Here is a 25,565-nt window from a genome sequence, read left to right as displayed (position 1 = left end):
GGTGAGCCTGAGTTCTAGCCCCTTCTTCCACTCACCTTGCTGGGAAGCACTCTTTGGACTTCGTTTCCATCACCTGATAAATGGGTATATAGAGCCTTCATGAGGCTCATGTTGAGGTTATTGTGTTACTACCTCACTCCGTGACTCCAATCCATTTCTTTGAGATCTGGCCAGAGCAGACTTCCCATCCAGAGGCACAGCTCTCTCATTCATGGGCTGATGGGTGGCTGGCTATGGCAGATATTCCAGGTCCCCACAAGCACCCTCTCACTTTCCTGCCAATAAAAATGTGGGGAAATTCTTCCCAGAAAAGCCGTTTCTTTGAACTGAAATATTTTATTTGAATTTATAGCTCATGACATAATAAACACTAAACACGAAAGAATCTTTTCCTCCTTAAAGATGATGCTGGGATTAGCTCACTGATTGCCTAAGCCCCCTTCCAGTGTGTTTCTTTTTTCTTTGGGAGAAAATTTTTATTGTAAAGATGTGGGAACTCTGTTTTGGCAAAGAAGGTGTAGAAAATAGTTTTCAGAAATAGCGGCTTATGAAAAGGAAAACACACCAAACTCAGTGTTTGAATTCTGATTCCAGCCGTGAAGCATATGCCATAAAAGGGCACAGGAAGAAAACTTACAAAAGGCTTATCTGCTGTGATTAACCAAAAAAATGTACTCTGTTGTTAAGCAGACAGCCTGTGAGCCAGATTTTGTTGTAGGTACTGGGAATACAGAGATAAATAAACCCCGTTCCTGATTGCAAGGGGCTTGCAGCTCTGTGGAAGAGCCCAGGTGTCTGTTCGGGACCAGGCACTGGGGATACGAGGATGGGAACCCACAGTCCTTTCCGCTTTGCCAGATAAAGAGAGGATCACAGTGTGACTGTGTTCCTAAGCACTCTGGTTGGAATTAGCATCAGAATCTGAACGTTTGCTTAGCCCAGGGCACCTAATTCAAACTGAAAAGCAGTGGGACCATAGAAGCTGACCCCAGAGTTAATTTTTGACCAGAAAAAGACAGATCAAAGGGAAGAACAATAATGTTGCCAACGAAGCACTTGCAGAGATCAGCGAGTGGGAGAGAAGGAATCCTTGCACATAGGTGGATAACAGGTTGTCTCCTTCCATCCCAGAACAACCCGGGGAGGAAGATAAGTGTGTTATCTCATAGAAGAGTAGAATCTTAGGAGATAAAATTTGTTTTCAAAGATTGCAGACCAAATCAATTGTCTGAACAGTAACTGTGGAACTCTGCTGTCCCTATGATTGCTGTTGTGTGCTGCCGACTATTGTAAATACATTCAGTTCAGTTGCTAAAAAATGTACATATAGAATAGTAATCATCAGAATTAACCCAAGATGTTCACAGATCTGAATGAAGCCAAGAAGCTGAACTTCTGAGTTTGTCATGGAGTTAGTTGGTCTTTACTGCTGCTCGTGTTAGATCCTGAAGGGAGATGGAGGTAGGGGAAGCAGCTTGGGCAGATTTCGGGCAAGCCATGTACAGCATGCATGTCTGTCATCATAAGAGAAGGCTGTAATTGATTCAGTAAGGAAGAGGAGGCTGTTGAAAGTTTTCGAGCAAAATTTAACATTTTAAGTTTCGTGTCATTGAAAGGTAACCCTAAGACAGTACAGAGACTGAACCTTAGATGTGTAAGATGGGAGGGAAGAAAACTATTCACGTCTATTATGTAAAGGGAATTGGGAGCTCAAGGTCAAACTGAGGTGGAAGCAGAAAACGATTCAATTTTTATAAAAAGTTATGGAAGTATAGTTGATTTACAATATGTTAGTTTCAAGTGTGGGGCTTCCGTGGTGGTTTAGAGGTTAAAAAAAAAAAAAAAACCATCTCCCAGAGCTTGCTCAAACTCCTGTCCATTGAGTTGGTGGGCATGACTCCTGTCCATTGAATGCCACCTGGGAAGCCCATCGAACCCTTCAAAGCGTTAGTTGTTCAGTCGTGTCTGTTTCTTTGCGATTGCATGGACTGCAGCCTACCAGGTTCCTCTGAAATTTTCCAGGCAAGAATACTGGAGTGGGTTGCCATTCCCTTCTCCAGGGGATCTTCCCAACCTGGAAATCGAACCCCAGGTCTCCTGCATTGCAGGCAGATTCTTTACTGTCTGAGCCACTGCTGTATGCCAAATACATTGGCAAGATTTTACATGTCTCATTTAATCCTCAAAACCCTGTTTTATCTCCATTTTATAGTCTAGGAAACTGAGACTTAGAGAAGATTAATAACTTGTTCAAGATCAAACAGCTAGTCACCACTGGTGTTTGGATTGGCACCCAGGCAATCTAACCCCAAAGGCTACTTTTTATACCCTCCTTAACTAATAGACATTGTCTCAAAAAGCAGACCTTTTACATTAAATAGATCTTATTTGTGATGTGTGATCAAGGGGGAATTACTTGAGTTGCCTGGATTGTTTTACCATTACCATTACTAGGTAATGGAAATTACTAGGCTAGGAAAAATGTTATCAAACGTGTAAATAAAATGAACCCTCTGAAAATTTGCTTTCTAATAAGTCAATTTTCTTCATTGTCTAAAGCATCAGGTATTAAATTACCATTAAAGCACATTCTATGTACATTTATTTTTGACACTTTTTTTCCAGATTCTATTTTAACGAAAACTTCAAGTTGACTCACAGTGTTAGAAACAAGGGCTTCAGTTGGCAATGTGATTTTTCCACTTTGATCTCTTTTAAAAGATTTAATTCAATTTTAGAATACAGCATTGTCCTTTGAGATAGGTAAATAGCATTCAGAACCACTTGATTAAACATAGGATCTAGTATGAATCTGAATAGGAAATAGAGATATAATATGAGCTATAATTTGGGTAAGTGCTAATATCATTTTTATACATTTTAACAAAGTAACAGCTATAGAGATGACTTACAAGAAAACAAACCAGACATTGGTCAAGGCAATATTTTTACTCTTGACTGTGTCTATGTAACAGCAAGCAACATATAGAGAGTCAGGGATGGTTTAAGGAAGTACATTGATTCCTCAAATTGAGAATCCTTAACTTTTATTTCCAATGCTTTGCTTTGGTATTTAAGAATGAGACATTTAGAACAAGACTGGCTATCAACTCCTGAATGTATCATTAAAATTTAATCTTTTTGATTCCACTTGCATCAGTACTTAAATTTATGGAGACAGTGCAGAATGGTGGTTGTCCCAGGTTTGGGAGGAAAGGGAAATGGGTGTTAGTGTTTAATGGGTACTACTGTGTTACAGTTTGAGAAAATGAATGAAAAAGTTCTGGAGATGGATGGTGGTAATGGTTGCCTTTGATTGTGTGGATCACAAGAAACTGTGGACAATTCTTCAAAAGATGGGAATACCAGACCACCTTACCTGCCTCTTGAGAAATCTGTATGCAGGTCAAGAAGCAACAGTTAGAACTGGACATGGAACAACAGATTGATTCCAAATCAGGAAAGGAGTACGTCAAGGCTGCATATTGTCACCTTGCTTATTTAACTTATATGCAGAGTACATCATGCGAAATGGTGGGCTGGATGAAGCACAAGCTGGAATCAAGATTGCCAGGAGAAATATCAATAACCTCAGATAGGCAGATGACACCACCCTTATGGCAGAAAGTGAAGAAGAACTAAAGAGCCTCTTGATGAAAGTGAAAGAGGAGAGTAAAAAAGTTGGCTTAAAACTCAACATTCAGAAAACTAAGATCATGGCATCTGGTCCCATCACTTCATGGAGAATAGATGGGGAAACAATGGAAACAGTGACAAACTTTATTTTGGGGGGCTGCAGATGGTGACTGCAGCCATGAAATTAAAAGATGCTTGCTCCTTGGAAGAAAAGCTATGACATACCTAGACAGCATATTAAAAAACAGAGACATTACTTTCCCAACTAAAGTCCATCTAGTCGAAGCTATGATTTTTCCAGTAATCATGTATGGATGTGAGAGTTGGACTATAAAGAAAGCTGAGTGCTGAAGAATTGATGCTTTTGAACTGTGGTGTTGGAGAAGACTCTTGAGATTCCCTTGGACTGCAAGATCAAACCAGTCAATCCTAAAGATAATCAGTCCTGAATATTCATTGGAAGGACTGATGCTAAAGCTGAAGCTCCATTACTTTGGCCACCTGATGCGAAGAACTGTCTCATTGGAAAAGACCCCGATGCTGGGAAAGATTGAAGGCGGGAGGAGAAGGGGACAACAGAGAGGATGAGATGGTTGGATGGCATCACTGACTCGATGGACATGAGTTTGAGTAAGCTCCGGGAATTGGTGATGGACAGGGAGGCCTGACGTGCTCCATGGGGTCACAAAGAGTCGGACATGACTGAGCGACTGAACTGAACTGAATGGTTGCCCGACAGTGTGAATGTATTTAAGGCCATTGAGCTATGCACTAAAAAGGGTTAAACTGGTGAATTTTATGTTATGTATGTTTTCAGTTCAGTTCATTTCAGTCGCTCAGTCGTGTCCGACTCTCCGCGACCCCATGAATCACAGCACGCCAGGCCTCCCTGTCCATCACCAACTCCCGGAGTACACTCAAACTCATGTCCACAGAGTCGGTGATGCCATCCAGCCATCTCATTCTCTGTCGTCCCCTTCTCCTCCCGCCCCCAACCTTTCCCAGCATCAGAGTCTTTTCCAGTGAGTCAACTCGTCGCATGAGGTGGCCAAAGTATTGCAGTTTCAGCTTTAGCATCAGTCCCTCCAATGAACATCCAGGATTGATCTCCTTTAGAATGGACTGGTTGGATCTCCTTGCAGTATAAGGGACTCTCAAGAGTCTTCTCCAACACCACAGTTCAAAAGCATCGATTCTTCGGCGATCAGCTTTCTTCACAGTCCAACTCTCACATCCATACATGACCACGGGAAAAACCATTGCCTTGACTAGACGGACCTTTGTTGGCAAAGTAACGTCTCTGCTTTTTAATATACTATCATGTTTTACCATGATTTAAAAAATACTTTACCTTGATCTATACTTATAGAGGGTCAAAATATATTTAGCCATTGGTTATATAATTTTTAAATACCTGAACTTAAATTGACATAGCCAATTCCTTCATTTTAAAGTAAAATCTATAGATTTCTAGCTTCAAAATGGTGGATAGATGACCTCCCCACCCATTTTTTTTTCTCTAAAAATATCACCCAAATCAATAACATGAGTGAACTCTAAAAATAGGGACAGTACAAAGGTATGTATAATGTACACCCAGCCACAAGTCCTGACTCTTTCTCTGGATAGTCAGTATGTCTCCCTGTGGAAGACAAGAGGTTTTGCAGCAATAGTCAGAGAGGCTGGGAAGGATAGCTGTGCAAACTGTGTTTGGAAGATGCTACGAAAGTCTGCAAACTGATCAGGCAGACCTCCATTTCTCTTTTCTTGCCCACATCAGACAACTAGCAGGATGACATAATACCCATCCCTAGAAAATACAAACCACCACAGAGGGAAAAAAGTCATACAGTGACATTTAGGGTGGTCAGATAAAATACCTGCTGGGCACCTGATCTCACTACAGCAAACTCCCCAGTGCACTAGCCCCACCCAGGCACTCGTGCCTCCATCACCCTTCTAGGGCTCAACCTCATATGTGACCTCGGGTCAGGGATCAGTGCAGGAGTTTGAGAATCCTACTCTCAGCTCTGATGAGCTATTTGCATGCATTTCTTTAATATCATTTAAATATTTAATTGAAATGAGGTTAAATTTAAAGAGATACACATAATTTGAGAATAAGGAAGAACATAAAGAATGAAGAAGAGAGGTTTAGAATATAAAGGAAATACAACAGCACTTATGAAACTTTAAACAGCTTACTTGAGCCATACAATGCAGGATGTTTTTTTTTCTTTTGATCCCATATTTTGAATTAGTACAAAGTTCTGAGAGTTATTTACAAAGTACATATCCTGTCAACATTACTGATCCCAGGCGAAAATGCTTATGCCAGTTTTAAAAACTAGTTTTCTGCACCTTTTGATTGACAATATAATTGGTTGACAAATGTTGAAATCTATATTATCAGAGATCTCACATATTGTTACCTTTTAAAATAATCGTTTGTTAGGATTACTTAATGAGGTAATCAAAATGCCGTCTCTTGTGGAGGTAACCGCAAGTGACTCTAGGACTATGGCTGAACATCTTACACACTTCACTGCTAACAGACTTGTAACCTTGTTGTGTATACCCTCATCACAGTGTTTATGAGCCTAAAAACTAGAAACGAGGACAGTGAACTTAAATTGTTTAATCCTGGATATCTTGAAAATCTAGAACTTACTGGCTGATGGACTGGAATGAGGTGCTATCTTGTGATTTTGATTTAAATTTCCCTGATAATTAGGAATGTTGACCATCTTTTTATGTACCTACTAGCCATCTATATGTCTTGTTTTTTGGAAAAATATCTGCTCAAGTCCTTTGCCCATTTATTAATCATATTATTTGAGTTCTTTTGCTATTGAGTTGTATGAATTTTATATGTATTTTAAATATTAATACTTTATCAGATATGTGGCTTGCAAATATCTTCTCCATTACATAGGTTAAATTTTCACTTTTGTGACATTGTGATTTATAAGAAAAATACATTTGGTCATTCAGATGACCAAAATCTGTTTCTAATACATATTAGGTCTTTTTCCACTGGTTCCTGGTTCACAGCTCTTAAAACCTTTGGAATTTCCTGTGATAAGAATCATAAAAGTATCATTTGTTATGCTAATAAGGTAACTTCTGGAAAGTCCCTAGGGAACTTGAAGAAGGGGACTAGTTGCACTAGTGAAACCAACCAATCATTTAGAAAGTTGGAACTTTGATTTTCACCCAGACTTCTGAGAGGTTGACTCAGTCCTCAAAGACCAGTGATTTAATCATGCCAGTAACAAAGAAGCCTCCATAAAAACTGGAACGAATAGGGTTCAGAAAGCTTCAGGATTGGTGAATATGGGGATATGGGGCAGAGAGATGCACCAGGAAAGAGTGTGGAAGCCTTGTGTCCTTTCTGCGTACCACACCCTACATACCTTTTCCATCTGGCTGTTCCTGGGTTATATCCTTTTATAATAAAACAGTAATCTAGTGAGTAAATGTGTTTCCTAAATTCTTGTTAGCATCTCTAGCAAATAAGAAAGGGATCATGGGACCCTCTGATTTATAGCCAATTTTTTAGTACTGCAAGTAACAACTTGGGTTTGCAACTGACATCTATAGAGAGCAGGAGGGAGTCTCATGGGACTGAGCCCTTAACCTGTGGAATCTGATATTATCTCCAAGTGGATGGTGTCAGTATTGAGTTGAATTCTCTGACACCCTGCTGGTGGTGTCAGAGAATTGCCCACCCCCACCCCCCCAAACACATGTTACAGTTGTACAGTTGCAGAGTGGAGTGAAGGGAGTGAAAGTCACTCAGTCGTGTTCGACTCTTTGCGACCCCATGGACTATACATATACAGTCCATGGAATTCTCCAGGGCAGAATACCGCAGTGAATAGCTGTTCCCTTCTCCAGGGGATCTTCCCAACCTGGGGATTGAACCCAGGTCTCCCACATGGCAGGTGGATTCTTTACCAACTGAGCCACCAGGGAAGCCCATACAGTTTGATGCAGAACCCAAAAGAACTTTGTTGATTTCCTTTGCTATGCAGAAACTTTTTAGCTTGATGTAAAGATTCGGTGCAGTGTCTATCAAAATTCCAACAGCATTCTCCACATAAATAAAAAAGACAATCCTACAATTCATATGGAACCACACACACACACACACACGAATAGCCAAAGCAATTTTGAAACAGAAGGACAAAGCTAGAGGCATCACATTTCCTGATTTCAGACTATATCACAAAGTTATAGTAATCAAAACAGTATAGTACTGACATAAAAACAGACCCATAGATCAATGGAACAGAATAGAGTCTTGAGACTTCCCTAGTAATCCAGTGGCTAAGATTCCATGCTCACAATGCATGGGGTCCAGGTTCAACCCCTGATAAGGGAACTAGATCCCACTTGCTGCAACTAAAAGATCCTGCATGCTTCAACTAAGACCTGCACAGCCAAATAAATAAATATTAAAACAAAAAAAGAATAGAGAACCCAGAAATAAACTCATGCATTTTTGGTCAATTAATTTTTAATAAAGGAGCCAAGAACATACACTGGGAGAAGGATAATCTCTTTAATAAATGATGTTGGAAAAACTGGATAACCACATACACAATAATGAAATTGGACTTGTACCTTACAGTGGTCACAGTAATTTACCTGAAATGGATTAAAAACTTACAAGGCCTAAAACTTAACATTCCTAGAACAAAATAGGGAAAAATTCCTTGACATTGGTCCTGGCAGTACATTTTTAGATATGACATGAAAAGCAGAATTAGACAAGCAGGATTACATCAAAATCATGATAATTACTTTTCTAACCTGACATTTTACAAAAGAGGTAGGAAACCTGAAGGTCAGAAGCATTCAAAATATAATACTCTTGAGCTTTTCCTCAGGAGTTAAGGAACTTAGCTCCAAGGAGGTTTATGCTTATAGAAAAGTCCTTGAATCCAAATGTATATAAGAGAAACAGCTCAAAATCTGCTATCGATTCCCCTTCAGATAAGGGCAATACCACATTATTCCTTAATAAGTAGGAAATACTGCAAGACTTCCAAGTGTCTTGTTCTTATTAAATACTTGAGTACAATGTAGAATGCCAGGAAACTGTAGTAGCAACAAAATAACAAACCTGTGCTCCATGTTCATTCTTCCTACAAGGTTACTTGACCTATATGCAGTCCTGATTTTAAGCACATTTGACAGGCCTATATATTTTGCTACATCATAACATGGTTCTCAAAAATTGTAATCTGAAAATAAGAGTTTACTCAAAGGATAGAGATTTGAAAGTGGGCAGAGTATTTCAAAGTAATAACATCTGAAACAAATCAAATTGTATAATAATTAACATACTATCTAACTGTTAATGAACTTAACAGTTCATTCAGTTGGTTTCAGTTACTATTTTACGTTTAATGCTTGGCTTTTGGTAACTGTCCTTCGTCCCACAAGTTGTGCTTGCCATTGAATAAAAGGTTTGAGGGTGCACCCAGTCTGTTTCCCTGGAGCTGATGCTTTCCACAGGAGAGTTGCCCATGTTGCTTCCTGACCACCATTAGTATGGGAGAGATTTTAGGTGATATTTGGATGCTTTTTTTTTTTTTTTAAATTAACGCTTTTATTTGGGGGAAATGCAATCAGCATGTCAAACCCATTTAATCAAATAAACATAAGCTTATTGTTTATGTTATTTAAGTTAAAAGAGAATGAGTCAAGGAAGAAAAATATCAAGTCATAATGGTGTATACCTGGTATAGATTCCAGTAGGACAGAACTTGCCGAGGTTGTGTCCAGATGCCTGAAGTTTAGGAAACATGATACCACACAGTGGTTTGAATCAACCAAATGTATACGGTTGGATGACCATGGTGAACATAAACATCTGTGGTACAGTCCTTTGAAATGTTGCAGTGACAGTAGTCAAACAGAAGTCTATATAACATGACACAATTCAGTATATCAGGAAGATGCTAGAAATCATAGTAGCTTCTAGATCAAATGCATGTTCTATAAAGCCCTCCAGACAAGGTCCACGTGTTTCCCAAAGTCCCTAAATTCTCCCCAGATTCAGGCATCCTCATTGGCCATCGTGTACACCATCATATATTTGTGGACTAACAGGAATGTGTGGGAGGAAGCAGTGCCATATCCCTCCATTCTGAGGCGATTTTCAGGGGAAATAATATGTGATACTCAATTTATAAAACATTATTTCAGAAATTACCTTATGGGGGGAAAAATCCTTAGACTGGAGAAAACACTGTAATATTGAACAAATACTATTAGGGTTTTAAAATATTGTGATCATTTTGTCACTACCTTAATAACAGGGATAAGAACAAAATTAAAAACTTCAACCTCTATGGCTTTGTACTACTGTGCTACTGTGTACTACTGTGCGTCTGTCTTTTTCTGTAACCTTGATGGATGTATCTTAAGAAGCTTCAAGTCTTCTGGCTCATTGCATATGTTGTCAGATTCCCCACTGTTTAAACTTGTTTTCTTTGGGGACAGGGGTGATATATAAAGTCCTTAAAGGACTGTTATATAGTGTACCCAACAAGTGGGTTAGGATTTTCAGAGATAGATTCTTGGAATACGTGTAATGTTGAGTAGAACACAGGGCAGCACTAACCTAAAGAGATTAAGGATGTGTTTCTGACAGGGAAGGGAGTGCCAGTGAGCTAAATAATCTCACTGGGACAGAAAGAGTTTTCTTGGGGATGGTAAAACAGAGGACTGACTATTTTAGGAGAGTTTTTAATTCTGAGTTAATTTATTTCTAATGGGAGGATAATTGCTTTACAATATTGTGTTGGTTTCTGCTGTATATCAACATAATCAGTCATAGGCATACATGTGTCCCCTCCCTCTTGAACCTCTTTCCCATCTCCCACCCCTTCCCAGCCCTCTAAGTTGTCACAGAGCACTGGGTTTGAGCTCCCTGTGTCATGCAGCTATTTCAAGAGAGTTTAACCCTCAACATTCAGACATTTCATTGTGTGGTTACTGTTTCTGAAATATCAACAAGAAGATATCTGCTGGGCCTTACATGAAAGAGAACAGTACTTCAAATAAGTAATAGTAGTTAGTTACTTTCACTTAGTCTGGGATTTTTTTCTTTTTTCTCTACATTAAAATTCCAAGAAAAAAGGTAAACCTCTTTTCATAAGCCCCCTCCCTCCAAAAAGGGGAGTAGTTTCCCCAGCTTTCTTTTGAATGTCTGAAAGTATGTGATTGGTTAACCTCCCTTAAAGTGCCAGCAACGTGTTTAACATGGGACAGAGCCAAGAATCTGTGAATGTCCCTGAACAGTCATAGGAAAACTGAAAAGCTTAAGGAAATAGCTATATGGCAAGCAGTTTATTGGCATTTACCTGAAGTGGCCTGAGAGGAGACTAAATAAGTGCACCTTGAAGTGTGACCGGGGAGGAGGTGGTGAAGGGTTTGCTGTAATAAGTAGCCAGAGGTCTGGCGAGATGCCTTACTACATTAATTTTCCAAGTCCTTTGGGTGGGTCACGCTTGCGCTACAATATCCTGTCTGCAAATGCTAAATAAATACCAGAATCACGTCAGGCTAAAGAACCAACGTACTAACTAATGTCATTTAAGAAATCAGGATGCTTAAAGTATTTTTCACTTGGTAATTCACATTCAAATTAACTGAAGTTGGCACACCCAGACAAATGTTAATATATATCCTAGTGGAAATGTTTAGAGGGATTGGGGAGGGAAGTCCAATCCTCTTCTCTTAGGAGCAATTTGAATTGTTTATTTTTGGTGGTTGTTAAAAAATTTTTATTGGAGCATAGTTGATTTACAATGTTGTGTTAGTTTTATATGTACAACAAAGTAGTTCATTTACACATATATTCATTCTTTTACAGATTCTTTTCCCATATAAATTATTACAAAATATTGAGTAAAGTTCCCTGTGCTATATACTAGTCTTATATATATGTATACATATATATAAATAAAATCCATTGGTTATCCATTTTATACACAGTAGTGTGTTTAGTGAAAGTGGCTCAGTCGTGTCTGACTCTTTGAGACCCCATGGACTGAAGCCTGCCAGGCTCCTCTGTCCATGGAATTCTCCAGGCCAGAATACTGGAGTGGGTAGCCTTTCCTTTCTCCAGGGATATTCCCAACCCAGGGATCGAACCCAGGTCTCCTGCATTGCAGGCAGATTCTTTACCATCTGAGCCACCAGGGAAGCCCAATGTGTTTATGTTAATCCCAAACTCTTTAATTTATCCCTCTCCCCTACCATAAGTTTGGTAACCATAAATTTGTTTTCAAAATGGATCTGTTTAGATTATGTCTGCTATAACAAAAAATATTTTATTTCAGATATAGGAACTGGGGCAGGGATTAGTTTTCACAGTAAGAGATGTTGAGATATAAGCTTCATTCCTTACTGAAGAGCTGTTAGGAATTTGCAAACGCAGAATCTTGGTATATACATATTAAATCAATGAAATTTGCATATGATTTTCAAAAAAAAAAAAAAAAAAGGTTTACAAAACATCCTGCAAGGAAACAGCCTCAGTACATGAAGCCACTTGTCCAGCAACATGACATTAGACTTTTCAGTTTAAACACTGCAGCATGACCTGATGCAACGATGCCTGCTACATTCTGTTTAATTTTTAAGAGACAATTTGTGTTTCTACAACCAACCCCAAAGCATGAAATTTCATTAAATGTGCCCAAAATGAACAGCTGCTAAGTCTCCCAAGTCCTCTCAACTTTACTTTTGACTAGAAATTTTAGTTTTCTGTGCCAGAGTTTTAGAAAATGATTTTTTTTTTTTTTTTTGAGGGTGGATAAACAAGTCTATGGTGAAGGGGTGTGTTCCTTATAAAGGTGCTCAGGGAATCTTACCTTGAATAACAAGAGACACCTCATTTCCCAGAGGAGGAAATAAGTCTCCAGATGTCTTCTGTCTGGCTGGTTTACACTCCACCTCTCTGGCGCTGATCTGCAAAGAAGCTTTGTAAATTTCAGCAATTGACTAGACCCGCTGGGCGCCGGGTCTTTTTTTTTTTTTTCCTCTCTCTCACTTCCCTGCGATGTTTTGAACTGCCTTCCTACAGACGTCATACAGCCCTTGAGGAATAGTTTCTGCCTGGTGAGATTGAATGATAGTTCTCATTCACAAAGGCACGGAGTCAGATTCTAAGCAGGGGACACAGCGGAAATTACGTTCGCAGGTACAACAGTGAGCCCAACTCAAGTGTGGAGAGCTTTGTTCCCTCTCTGACTACTTGGCTTCCCCGAGAGGAGTGTTTTTCTGTGGTCGCCCTGAAATGGAACTTCCCTGACGGCTCTCTGGTGTCGTTACTGTACCTCGCGGTCATTTTTGCTTCCTTTCTCTCTAACCTGAGCACTTTTAGACGGTCGGAAACCATTAATCCTGGTATTGTGGAAATGCAAAAAAGATGCGATCAAGTGGCTCTTTTCACTCTGTTGGTTACCCTTGTGACCAGATGAAGAATAGATTCAAAATCCAGTTCCTCCCTTGGCAGTGCAAAACAGAAAACAAACTGTCACTTCCGAACAGCCTGGTGATGGAGTAAATTCAGTATGAAAGAGGGAAAAGCTTCTGTGTCTTAGAAACCTCTCTCTGTTCTGGACTGGGGGCAGAAATTGGATTCCGGGAAATTTGGATTTCTTCAAACAACCTCCTTTGAAAATGGAATATATTTCAAGCCATCTTTGTAGAAACACAGCTGAAATGTATTAATCAGAATTCTTGAAGAGTTTTTTTTTTTTTTCTTTTTCCTCCAAAATGAGCATTATCATGAAGCCAAGATCCCGGTCTACAAGTTCCCTGAGGACTTCAGAGGGAGTGTGGTAACGTGCTTTTCTCTCCTGCTTCTCCCCTTCTTTGATTTAAAGATTGACGTAATAGTGGAGTATGTAGTAATTGCTGACGAGGTTCAAGAGTTAGGTATGATGTTAGGGCTTTGTAAGAAAGAGCACAGTGTTGGTGACACTTTCACGCTCTATTTTGTTGCTCGATTTTGTTTGCTCTAAAAATAAGGGTGCTCACACTTTATTTTTTTTTTTTAACTCCTCATGGACCATAGCAATTCATCTGGTGACAAGTTTTAGAAGAAGAAGGAAACTTGCAAAAACATTGGAAGTTTAGAAAATGAAAATCTATCATTTTTCACTGTCTGATCTGCCTGCATGTTTTCTTATCTCTCTTGCCTGATAGACAAGCAGGCTAGTAGTTAACCATCTTTGCTGCAGTCTTTAGAAGTAGTGCTTTAGCTTTCAGCACACGACTATTAAAATAATTAATAATGTTTTACATATTAATCATATAATCAACTTGAATTTAATTATATGACTAAATGTATATCAAGTTGCTTATCATTCAGGATAATTTATTTTATTAATATAATGTTCCCTGATAATTTTGTGGGGTTTTTGTGTGTGGTAATTTTAGTGTTTTCATCTTAATAAAAAGTATATTAACTTCAATTTATTCTAATATTTAGTTCTACTGTTTCTACAGTATTTGATATCGCCGTATGCACATGGTACTTAAGGAATAGTTTCTTAATAAGTAACTTTTGTGTCTAATACAGCTATTTACAAAAATATTTTTATGGCTGTTTCAGAGGTTAATTTTATTTTGTTTATCTTAGTGGTTGATTGCAAATATATAAATAAATTCATCTTTTTTGAAATGGAAAGAATCCTTTAGACAGGAGAATTAAAAGCAATGAATGAAGGCAGGTGTTGAGGAAAGGCTGGAAGCAGGCAGGTAAGATGCACTACATATAATTATTTGAGCAGGCAGACACACAAATAAATACTTGCATTATTTGTATAGGGAATTCAGCCCACATTTATGAGATTGGGTTATCATTTGCTGTTATTGTACTGCTGTTTTGTAGGGGACTAGAAACAAGAATTGTCCTGCAGTGGTATTTCTGTGAGTTTTAATAAGCTATAGACGCAGACTTGATCTCATATCAATTGTGATTTTTTTTAAAAACAAATGAATACATGTGATAAATTCCTCTTTGAGTTTATTTAAAGAAAAGGTTGCATCTGCAACTAAATTTGTATGGCTCTTTTATGCCAAATAATACTGGGAAATACCTAGAATCATTTTATTAGTTGCCATAACTAATATAAATCTCTAATATAAATGGGTAATCAAAATTTATTAGTGAATTTGATTCACTTGTGATTTCTGTCCTGCCTATGTGAAAACAGGCTCTTATATGTGAATAAATAGTATTTAACCAACCTATTTGCTGTTTTTGTCTAAAACGCCAGGAGACTTAGTTCCAAATTTAGGATCTAATCAATCAGCAACACTTAGTGCATTTCAGTGTTCAGTAACATCCACATCCTTTACTCCTCTGAGGTTATCATAGTCTATTTTTATCCACAACTATTCTATTTGATTATTCTGTGTTATGTAAGGTCATAAATAAATAGGGCCACAGTTCAAAGTATATGTTTTAAAATATTGATTTATGAATGTGTGTATTGTTCCATTTAATTTTAAATAGTTTGAATATTGTTTGGTTTAGATGGTGTTTATGTAAGAAGTTAATGCCTTAATGCCTCTCTTTATGCTAATGATCCCTGACGGCAGGCTATGGATCTGTCTTATTAATTATATAATATTACCTCTGTCTTATTAATAATGTAACTGTTTGGGTATACAAACTGCTGTCTCTGAATCATTGACCTGAGGTTGTAATCACTGTAGTTATAGTTTAACTGTTTTATTATCCCTTTATCTTTCAATTTCTATATAACATTTATTTATATTTATATTTTTAAATAGTAGAATCAACATGGATTATAGACTAGGTGTAGAGAGGAAACACACGTGTGTATGTGTGTACATACACACACATGTATATAGATGTTTACTTGATTAACAAAAAAAGCAGCCCTTCTCTCCCTGTACCTCTGTACATACATGCTCCCGAGAATTCAGTAGGATGGTGTCCTTTCAACACCCACCCCTACATGCTTTCCTTTTCAGAAACCAAAACCTACTTCATCCTCTTAACAACTGACTTCCCACTAGAGAGACCAAGTAAATATTCCTTTTTCAGATGATTTTATTTCATTCTGTGCTTGAGAATACTTTCTTTTGGAGAATCATCTTTTGCCTTTCCTATCTTAATGCTACTTATGTAAATCTTGTCTGTTCCATTGCCCCCTTTTTTCTAAGACTGTCTATTTTCTCTTCGGATGCTTCCGGACAGTTTGCTAATTGCCTTTTGCAAGAACCCAGTGCTTCAGATTACTTTTCCTTTGCTTTTTTCCTGTTTCTTTCCAACCACTACCATAAAAAACAATCCACACGAACTTGTTATTTACAGCCCTGACTGAATCCCTTTGAGATACTCACATTTTAAAAGAGGATTTCATGACAAACTCCTAATGATATTATATATCCTTCCTCCTGGTTTATCTGCTTAAAAAACAAGCCTTTTACTTATAGTTAAAATTCCACTAATTTCTAAAAATAAGATAAAAATAATCTTGAAATTGATGTTTCCTTATCATATAATATTTTAAAATGTATATAAAATATTATATAATATGGATAACTAAGTTGCTTTTATTTTTTCAATAGGTATATTTATTGACTACTTACTCTGTGCCAGGTTCTAAAAGAATTTAATTGTGATATTACTCCTTTTGCATTCCTTTAAATATCTGCTAGAAATTGAGAAAACCATGATCTAGATGTTTTCTTGTGCTCAGACAGTTAATAAAACTAGCAAAATCATTGATTTTGCCTTTCTGTTTCCGCCGTTTTTGTAGTAGTAGTCCACCTTTAAATTCTCTGTGAGAAAACAAAGAGTTACATATCCATAAATATTTTAATTTCACATGTCTTCAATTTAGATATAGTCAGCAGTTATATATTATAATAAAATTATGATTCTATAGCATTTTACCACTTACAAATATATCCCAGAGATAGTTCTCATTTATCTAACCAAGACTTATGTAATTCAATTTAAATGAAAAATAATTATCCTTGCAAATATAAATATAGAAAACTTTGATCAATAAAACTGGACTTTGTTCTTTTCTGCTGTTCATTATTTGGCATATACTTGTGATGTTTAAGATTGTTCATTGTGTAATCTGGTGGGGGGAAGGTGCTCTTGTCTAAGATATGACTGTGAGTCTTTTTATAAAGTAAGTTTTGAAGCAGATTATTAAATATGTAAAAATTTTACTTAGGTTTATAGACATAGAAAGTAAGCCTAGAAGGCTGTTTTCCAAGCCTTTACTAGTGGTTACCTTCTAGGGTAAAAATGGCCAGAATGGAGGCAGGGTGATTTTCACTCTTCTGACTATATATTCTTTTACTATATTATATGAACTTTTTCATTAAGGAATTATGATACATGAGTTTAAATATATTAAAAGTATAACTACCATGTGCATTAGCAAACTCATCTTTATATGTGTAGCCATATGTATATCTGGTAAACAATAATTTGCTCAGTGTCCAAAATATGGCAAATAAGCATTTCAGTAGTGAGCAGATGTAACTTTCTAAAAAACGTTTCTTCTCAGATCAATAAATGATTGTTCTTTTCTATTAACTCTATTCTCCTAAATTTATAAAAGTTCAGGCTGACTGAGAATTCTTATTTTGGCTTTATGATCATAGTAAAACTACTACTTTTCTAACTGAAAATAAAAAGATGTAATGACAGTAATATTTTGGAGGGAAAATTACTTTTAACCCCTGCTATCCTAGCCTCAACTATTCTCTTTTTTTTTTACTTACATATCTTGAACTGTTGTGAATATTAGTTCTGTGCTCCACTTCATCATGTATTTTTCTGATATAATATTTCTAGCTTTCATTTTATCTAATATCTCTTATGAATGAGAACTCTGTGGAAAATTTTACATATAGTATCTTGTTTAGTTCTTGTAATAATATTGAAAAGGAGTTGATAATCCATATTTTACAGATGAAGAAATGAACCTAAGAGATAAAATAATTTGAACAAGGCACTTTAACTGCTAGGGAGTGCTGAGGTTCAATCCCATGCCTGTCTGCTTCAGAGGCAGTGCTCTGTTTCTTTGGGCTTCCCTGGTAGCTCAGTAGGTAAAGAATCGCCTGCAGGAGACCTGAGATTCCCTGGAGAAGAAAATGGCTACCCAGTCCAGGATTCTTGCCTGGGAAATCCCATGGATGGAGGAGTCTGGCGGGCTACAGTCTATGGGGTTGCAAAGTGTTGGACGTGACTAAGTGACTAAATCATTATCACCACTATTTATATAAGTATCACTTTAGATGACTGTCAAATTATCCATCTTGTGCATATAGCAAATGCACTAAAATATTTGGTTAGCTATTGGGTGACTGAAAAGATAAATTGGAAGTTGACCTTCTGGGGTATGATAGCCTGTAAAGCTCCCTGATAGCTCAGTTGGTAGAGAACCTGCCTGCAATGCAGGAGACTCCAGTTCGATTCCTGGGTGGGAAGATCTGCTGGAGAAGGGATAGGCTACCCACTTGAGTATTCTTGGGCTTCCTTTGTGGCTCAGCTGGTAAAGAATCCACCTGCAATGCAGGAGACCTGGTTTCGATCCCTGGGTTGGGAAGATCCCCTGGAGAAGGGAAAGACTACCCACTCCAGTATTCTGGCCTAGGGAATTCCATGTATGGTCCATGGGGTCACAAAGAGTTGGACATGACTGAGCGACTTTCACTTTCAAAGCTTAAGGCTGATGTTGGGCATTGAAAAATAACTATTTGAAAGGGTTTTGTGATTATTCTCTACTAGTAGCAAATAAAGTTATCTATTCCCTATTGTAGAAAAATAAAAAGCAAAAGTCAGTGCTTCTCAGTTCTAATAGATCATCTTTCCAATTTTGTTAGAAAGTCTTACTTTGTTCTCTGCAAGATCTGTAAGGCTTCAGGTAAGAAACAAGTTTCCCAGACTTTGTATAAAGTTTCATAATGTTTAAATTCAGCTTTGAAAAAGGTACAAAGTCTTCCTTCCTGTATCTTTTATCTAACAAGGTTTTGCAAATGGGAAAACAAATGGAATTTGCATAATTTCTGCCTGTCCAGTTATGCAGTGTGACTGGACTTAGGGAAGTGACTATTTTCAAGATTGGTTCAGAGCTTTGAACCTGCAATAAACCTTTTTGATCCCATTTTCTAAGTTTGTATCACATCTGGTGATATAGACCTAGAGATAATCCCAGATCTAGAGATAAGCAGCTTTTAGGAAAAGTGGTTAAAATAGCTTGAATATTATTTAAAACATTAAAAATGTATATATTTTAATGCCAGAGAAGCACAGAATGGATCACAGATACTCTTTAAAGTCATAAATTATGAAATTCTAATTCTCAACTCCCTAAATGCCTTGCTCTGTGGTCAAGTTTGGACTAAACTAGAAAGTCTTTTAGAAGAATGGAGAATATAGAGAATTCCAGAACCTGTGGATGCAGTTCTTAGCATAACAGAGGAAATATGAATGTTATGCCATTATTATCTGCCTTCAGCCTTCCTAGACAGTTGGCTCTCCTAGGAACATTCTGGGTGATAGGTGAGGATGTGAATTGGGGAAGCGAAGCTAAGATGCTCTTCAGAATAACAGTGAGAAACAATAAGGGGAAGATTATGGGAAAAATCAGAAGAAGTGGCTAGAGAAATAAGAGGGAAGGTCAGAGGGGAGGCTGGAAGGACTTCAGCCCATTTTGAACCAGACACTCACCATCTGGCGCCCTGCCCTGTTTAATCACACTGCCACCTTCTGGCAGCAGCTCTAGTAATGAACTTGCATGTAGCAGTGTTTTTTTATTTGTTTGTTTCTCCCCTTTATCTCAGGACTAAAAGCTTCTGCCGGAGGATGAAGAAAGTGGACTTGAAGTCTCTCCATTTCTCTGTTCCGTGAGGGAGAACAAGAAATTAGAAAACTAGAAACCAAGTGTAGAATATATGCACATTGAGATGACAGTTTCCGAAACTTCCTTACTGGAGAAGTTTTGATGTTTTACAGCCCGCACAGTTCAGACGTTTTGTTTATAGCTAATGCTAATCTTCCTTGCTTAAATTTTAACCCGTTTCTTCCTAGTTATCAGGGTAGTGAATCAGTAGATAAGTAGATTCTCCTTTATGGAATAAAGTGACTAGTAAGTGACTTTGTGATATTTTGTAATCTTATGTACTCAATTGGCGTCCAACTCTTTGTGACCTCACGGACTGTAGCCTGCCAGGTTCTTCTGTCCATGGGATTTTCCAGGCAAGAATACTGGAGTGGGTTACCATTTCCTTCTCCATTTCATTTCATAGTGCAAAATACTCATTTTGAATTGTAAAGGGGATGGTACCAGTGTGACTTGTTAAAACATAGTTTCAATGTGTAATTGTTTTCAGGCTTCATGCAAAAGAGTGTTCCCATTGTGCCTGAGTCTCTGTCCTGTTTAAAATACATTCAAGATGAGAAATTCAACTTTTTAAAATGAATATGTATGAAATGTTCATATATATATGGAATATAGAAAATAACAATTCCTAACATCCATGATTTCACTTCATTGCAGCGTGGTACAGAATTTCTTCTTTGTGTCAGGGGATTTATATGACTGAAACTGTTTTAGTTAGGATAAATTCCTGCAAAATGTGTCAACTTTTAACCAGTGGAATTCTGGCAGGCAGGCAACCACTACTGTAATGTTTCCTCTGCTATAGATGTGTCATAGAACAGCAGGTAACTCTGACTGGCAGTTGGATTACCAGCTAGCTGGGATAGTAGCCCCTAAGTCTACAGTGGTAACCAGAGTGGTGACCATTGTAATGATATGTGTGTGTGTGTTCGTGCTCAGTCATGTCTGACTCTTTGTGACCCCATGGACTGTAGCCCACCAGGCTCCTTTGTTGATGGGATTCACCCTGCAAGAATGCTGGAGTGGGTTGCCATTTCCTCCTCCAGAGGATCTTCCCAACCCAGGGATCGAACCCACATAACAGATATATAGTATTGAGCACCTGCTGTTTGTCAGACACTGGACTTGGTGCTGTACATGATTTAGTTCATTTTATCTTCATAATTACAGGAGATAAAACTCGTAAATCACAGTGCTGAAAAAAACGTGATCTAATTCTAAACCCCATGTTTTTTGTGGTGGTGGTATTCTTGTTGTATTCCGTTTTCTCCACTGTCTCCACTGCTTTGGTCACTCATGATTCTGCCTCCTAGTATTACAAAAGTGGTCAGTAGGCTGCTGCTCTATGCCTTTCCTTTCTGTCCTGATTATTTCAAGATTCTCTTTTTAACCATGTACAGCTCAAGAGCAAATCCCTTTTGTATTTGTCTGCCTTCTTTCTCGAGGTGTGCACAAGTCTCCCACCATGGACCACAGAGATAGATGGAGTCGTGGGAAGTGGACTTTGGCCCGACTTCATTCTCTGGAAATCTAGCTAGTTCTTGATGCATTCAGTTTATTCACCCTCTCCCCCAATCTGAAAATAAATTGCACTGTTTTCTTCCTCTCTGGCATTTGATGACCAGTGAGTAGAACCATAAACTCTTGGAAATGAGTAGGACCACATAAAATAACCTATAATCTAATTCTCCCCACCCCGACCCCATTTTTGGAAGTGGAAAAGATTTGCTGGTCTTTCACTTCCAGTCAAATAAGGTTAAGAAAAATGGTTAGAAACAAGGTCAGTGTTTTTGTGGCAACAGATTTTGTTGGAGAAATATTTTTCTTAAAACTCAAACACAAAGTCTGAAGTCAAATAGAGAGCTAAAACTGTCAAGTAAATTCGTGAAAGTATTTCCACTTATAATTTGTATGGTACTTTAATGTAATGCTTAAGCTTATGTCTGTGAAGTTAGGTAATATCATGATAATTCTGTCACAACTTGGATTGAAGGAATATGTATGGAGAGGTATGGAGGTTGAGGTCTCCATGACCTCCTGAAGCAAATTCAAGATAGTGCTTTGTCCAAAGACCTCCACAGGTAACTAAACTCTGATCAGTAACATTTTTGGAAGTCACATAGCTTATTAAATTGCTAAAATTCATGTCTTGAAATTGTAACTTTACTCTTCTCTCTTCTCCAAAACATAGTCTCACTGAAGTAAAAATCATGGTAATTGCTATTTACTGAGTGCTTCTGTGACAGATATCAGGCTGTGTGTTTGAAAAGAATTACCCTATCAAATCTCATCATAAATCCTGTGAGGCACACATTATTATTATTCTTCATTTTCTAGAATAGTGAGGCAAACTTACCCAAGATTGCATGGTAAATAAGAGAATTTCATGGATTCACATACTTTTAAAAATTATTAAATGTTATTGTTTGTTTTTTTTTGGCCACACTGTGTAGCATGTGGGATCTTAGTCCCCTGACCAGGGATCGAACCTGTATCCCCTGCCTTGGAAGGCCTTGGAAGTGCCAGGGAATTCCCATAATGTTACCTTTAGTAATGATATATATGTAAATATGTCAGATAAGTTAATTAACTTAATTAAAATTAATGAAAGTCCTTAGCACAGTAGCTGATTCCTTGTATCAGGAAATGTTAGCTTGTATTATGCATTTTTCAAGTTTATATATCATTGGGACTTTTTAAATAATCAAGAACTATAGAGTGAAACTGATTCAGTCTATAAGAGCTTATTTTCTGTGAGACAGTGTTCTTGGGACACCTCAAACCGAGCCTTTATACAAAGCTAGGTGTTCTGGATAAATCACACTGTGCTTCAAAGATCTATTTCTGTTCAGGTGGGTCAAAGAATAAATGATACAGAGAAGGTAGCAGAGCAAGAAGTGATCAGTTGGAAGCTAAAATGCTTCTGATTTAGTTATTTAAAAATAGGTCAGAATCCTCTCGGACAGCAGTCCCAGGCAGTGGGTTAATCTCACAAGAAGGGCTGGAAGCCCAGACCTTAACCTTAGATTGTTGTTGCTGTTCAGTCAATAAGTCTGACTCTTTGTGACCCCATGGGCTGCAACACACCAGGTTCCTCTGTCCTCCGCTATCTCCTGGAGTTTGCTCAACTCATGTCCATTGAGTCAGCGATGCTTTGTAACCATCTCATCCTCTGCTGCCCTCTTTGCCTTTTGCCTTCAGTCTTTCCCAGCATCAGGGTCTTTTCCAGTGAGTTGGCTCTTCACATCAGGTGGCCAAAGTATCAGGAGCTTCAACTTCAGCCTCAGTCCTTCTAATGAATATTCAGGGTTAATTTCCTTTAGGATTGACTGGTTTGATTTCCTTGTAGTCCAATGAACTCTCAAGAGTTCTCCAGTACCACAGTTCAGAAGCATTAATTCTTCATTGCTCAGCCTTCTTTATGGTCCAACTCTCACATCCATACCTGATTACTGGAAAAACCATAGCTTTGACTATGCAGACCTTTGTTGGCAAAGTGATATCTCTGCTTTTTTTCATATGCTGTCTATGTTTGTCATAGCTTACCTTCCAAGGAGCAAGCATCTTTTAATTTGATGGCTACAGTCACCATCTGCAGTGATTTTGGAGACCAGGAAAATAAAATCTATCACTGTTTCCACTTTTTCCGCATCTATTTGCCATGAAGTGATGGGATGGGATGCCATAATCTTTTTTTTTTTGAATGCTGAATTTCAAGCCGGCTTTTTCACTCTTCTCTTTCGCCCTCATCAAGTGGCTCTTTAGTTCTTCACTTTCTGCCACCTGGTGGTTCAGTCTTACTGCCAGGCCTTCCCTGTCTTTCCAGATCCCCTGCTCCTCTAGTCCTGACATGCCTTCTGGGTTGTGTAATGTACAGATTGTTATCTCCATAGCCTGAGTCTCCTCATCCTTAGCAGGTCCCAGACTGGGTAGGACTCCTGTTTATTTTTACTCTGCCATCCTAGCACGGCACGAGCCTCTTTCTCCATCTAGAAAGACAACATGCAAAAAAGGGGACTTGGTTAGATCAGTTCCTGCGACCCAGAGGTTTCAGGATGAGCTGAATAGCATAGAGGCTGGAAATGTAGAAAATGCAGTGGTTTAGTGAGAGCAGCCAATTAATATTCCATTGTCTCTGCTCTGTACTTATTTTATTATGAGTAGTAACCAATAAAAAAAATGTGTAAAAGCTTTACTTTGTTATAATTAACAACTGTTCCTTGGGCTAAAAGGTGTGATTGAGGGTGGGGCTCACCACCTTGAGGGAAAAAACTGGGTCAGTGAAGATTCCCTGAATCTCTGCTTGAGAAAAATAGTCCCGATTGTTTATCTGAGTCCTGTTGTTAAAGTTGCGTCTAATTGTATATGAATCAGAAGGTGTTTCCATGGTAATGTAAAACACAAAAATATCAGCAACTTACTGTTAGCAAACATCCCTTTGTAAGTGTTTTTATAATTGGGAAAATCATTTTACGTACATAGCTGTGAAATTATATCCTGACTTAGAAATACACATGAAATGTGTCCTTAATTGTAATGTCTTTCGCATGTAAATAACAAAGGAAATAGACAGTCCTCTTTGTTTAAAACCAAGATGCCTAATCATTTTCATCTGTGACCCATTGGTAGTGGCCACGTGGAATAATACCGGGAGCTGCACTGAGATTCAGAAAAAGTGCTGCCAACTTTTTGGTGATGCCACCAAAGAGAAGAGGGATATCATGGGGCTGCTTGCCATTTTAAGTGGCCCTAATGGTCTCAAAATAATTCTTTACAATTTAACTCTGTCATTAAATTTGCACAAAAATTCAGTTGTAGCAAAAGCAGTATTTATATATCCATACAAATCTGTGTGTGTTTTTAGAAACTTGGACATGTTTTTGTCATTTGTCACCTATGAAGAACATGTGTACATGTCATAAACCATAACTACTCTTTTGGATGTTGCAAACCAGAAAAAAATAAAATAAAAATTAGTAATTCCTATTATCAGTGGCCACCCTTATAATCACCACCGTGATTAAAAATAATGCTACCAGCAACTCTAAAGCCACCTTTGTGCCCCTTTTAGCTACTGCCCACCAGCACAAAGTGTAACAACTATCCTGATTTCAAAACAAATCACAGAATACTGTTTTCCACTTCTGAGTTTTATATAAAATGAATGAATACAGTTTGTACTGTTTTGTGGCTGGTGGGTTTTATTTTCACTGCCAATTGATGTTTGAGAGTTTATCCCATGTTGATGTAGTTGTATGTAGTCCATTCATTTCTCACTAATATACAGTTAAGCAAATTTTTGTTTGAAATATAAATTCAGGGTAAAAATATGCCAATTGTTTAGGTCACAGTTTGGTGTTTAGGACTATCAGTTCAATTCACAACTGTTGTCAATTTATAGTAATCATTTGAATACAATTTCATATGCAAGCTGTTGCTTAGATTCACCCTCAAGGGGCATTTCTTCTGGGAAGCTTTCCTGGCCTTCCCGTTTAGAATTAAGATGTTCTTCTCTGTGTTCAATGGAGAATGCAATGGCACCCTACTCCAGTACTCTTGCCTGGAAAACCCCACGGATGGAGGAGCCTGGGAGGCTGCAGTCCATGGGGTCGCTCAGTCAGACACGACTGAGTGACTTCACTTTCACTTTTCGCTTTCATGCACTGGAGAAGGAAATGGCAACCCACTCCAGTGTTCTTGCCTGGAGGATCCCAGGGACGGGGGAGCCTGGTGGGCTGCCATCTATGGGGTCACACAGAGTCGGACACGACTGAAGTGACTTAGCATCTCTGTGTTCACAGGAGACCTGGTCCATTTCTCTAGCATAGCACTTGAAGCATGGCAAGCATGACATGGCAGCTGACTGCTGTCTTGCCTGCCTGTCCTCAGGAATTGTGAACAGGCTGTAGGGTAGACTGGATTTTTTCATCTTTGTACCTGGGTACCCAGTATGGTGCCAGTCCCATCAGCAGGATTGCGCGTATGTCTGTTGCATGC

General features: G+C 38.2%; 1 protein-coding gene across 15 annotated transcripts in view; it reads left to right on the top strand.

The window, feature by feature from the left end:
* The window catches only part of PDE4D (phosphodiesterase 4D), a 1,698,276-nt gene that overhangs the window by 1,374,110 nt on the left and 298,601 nt on the right, over positions 1–25,565 (top strand). The window contains exon 1 of one of the 15 annotated variants that reach the window (XM_055422345.2): positions 6,548–13,502. The exons of the other annotated variants lie outside the window; for them this stretch is intronic. Within the exon in view, the coding sequence (XP_055278320.1) occupies positions 13,438–13,502 (65 nt within the window). The 5' untranslated portion in view covers positions 6,548–13,437. Of the gene's footprint in view, positions 1–6,547; positions 13,503–25,565 lie in introns of those variants that run through there. 15 annotated transcript variants of the gene reach the window in all.

The sequence above is a fragment of the Moschus berezovskii genome, chromosome 18 (genome assembly GCF_049115385.1).
Source record: "Moschus berezovskii isolate FMDL1 chromosome 18, NW_MosBer_1.0, whole genome shotgun sequence".
Lineage (NCBI taxonomy): Eukaryota > Metazoa > Chordata > Mammalia > Artiodactyla > Moschidae > Moschus > Moschus berezovskii.
Note: the sequence above shows the minus strand (reverse complement) of the source record. Positions and strands in the feature narration are given on the sequence as shown.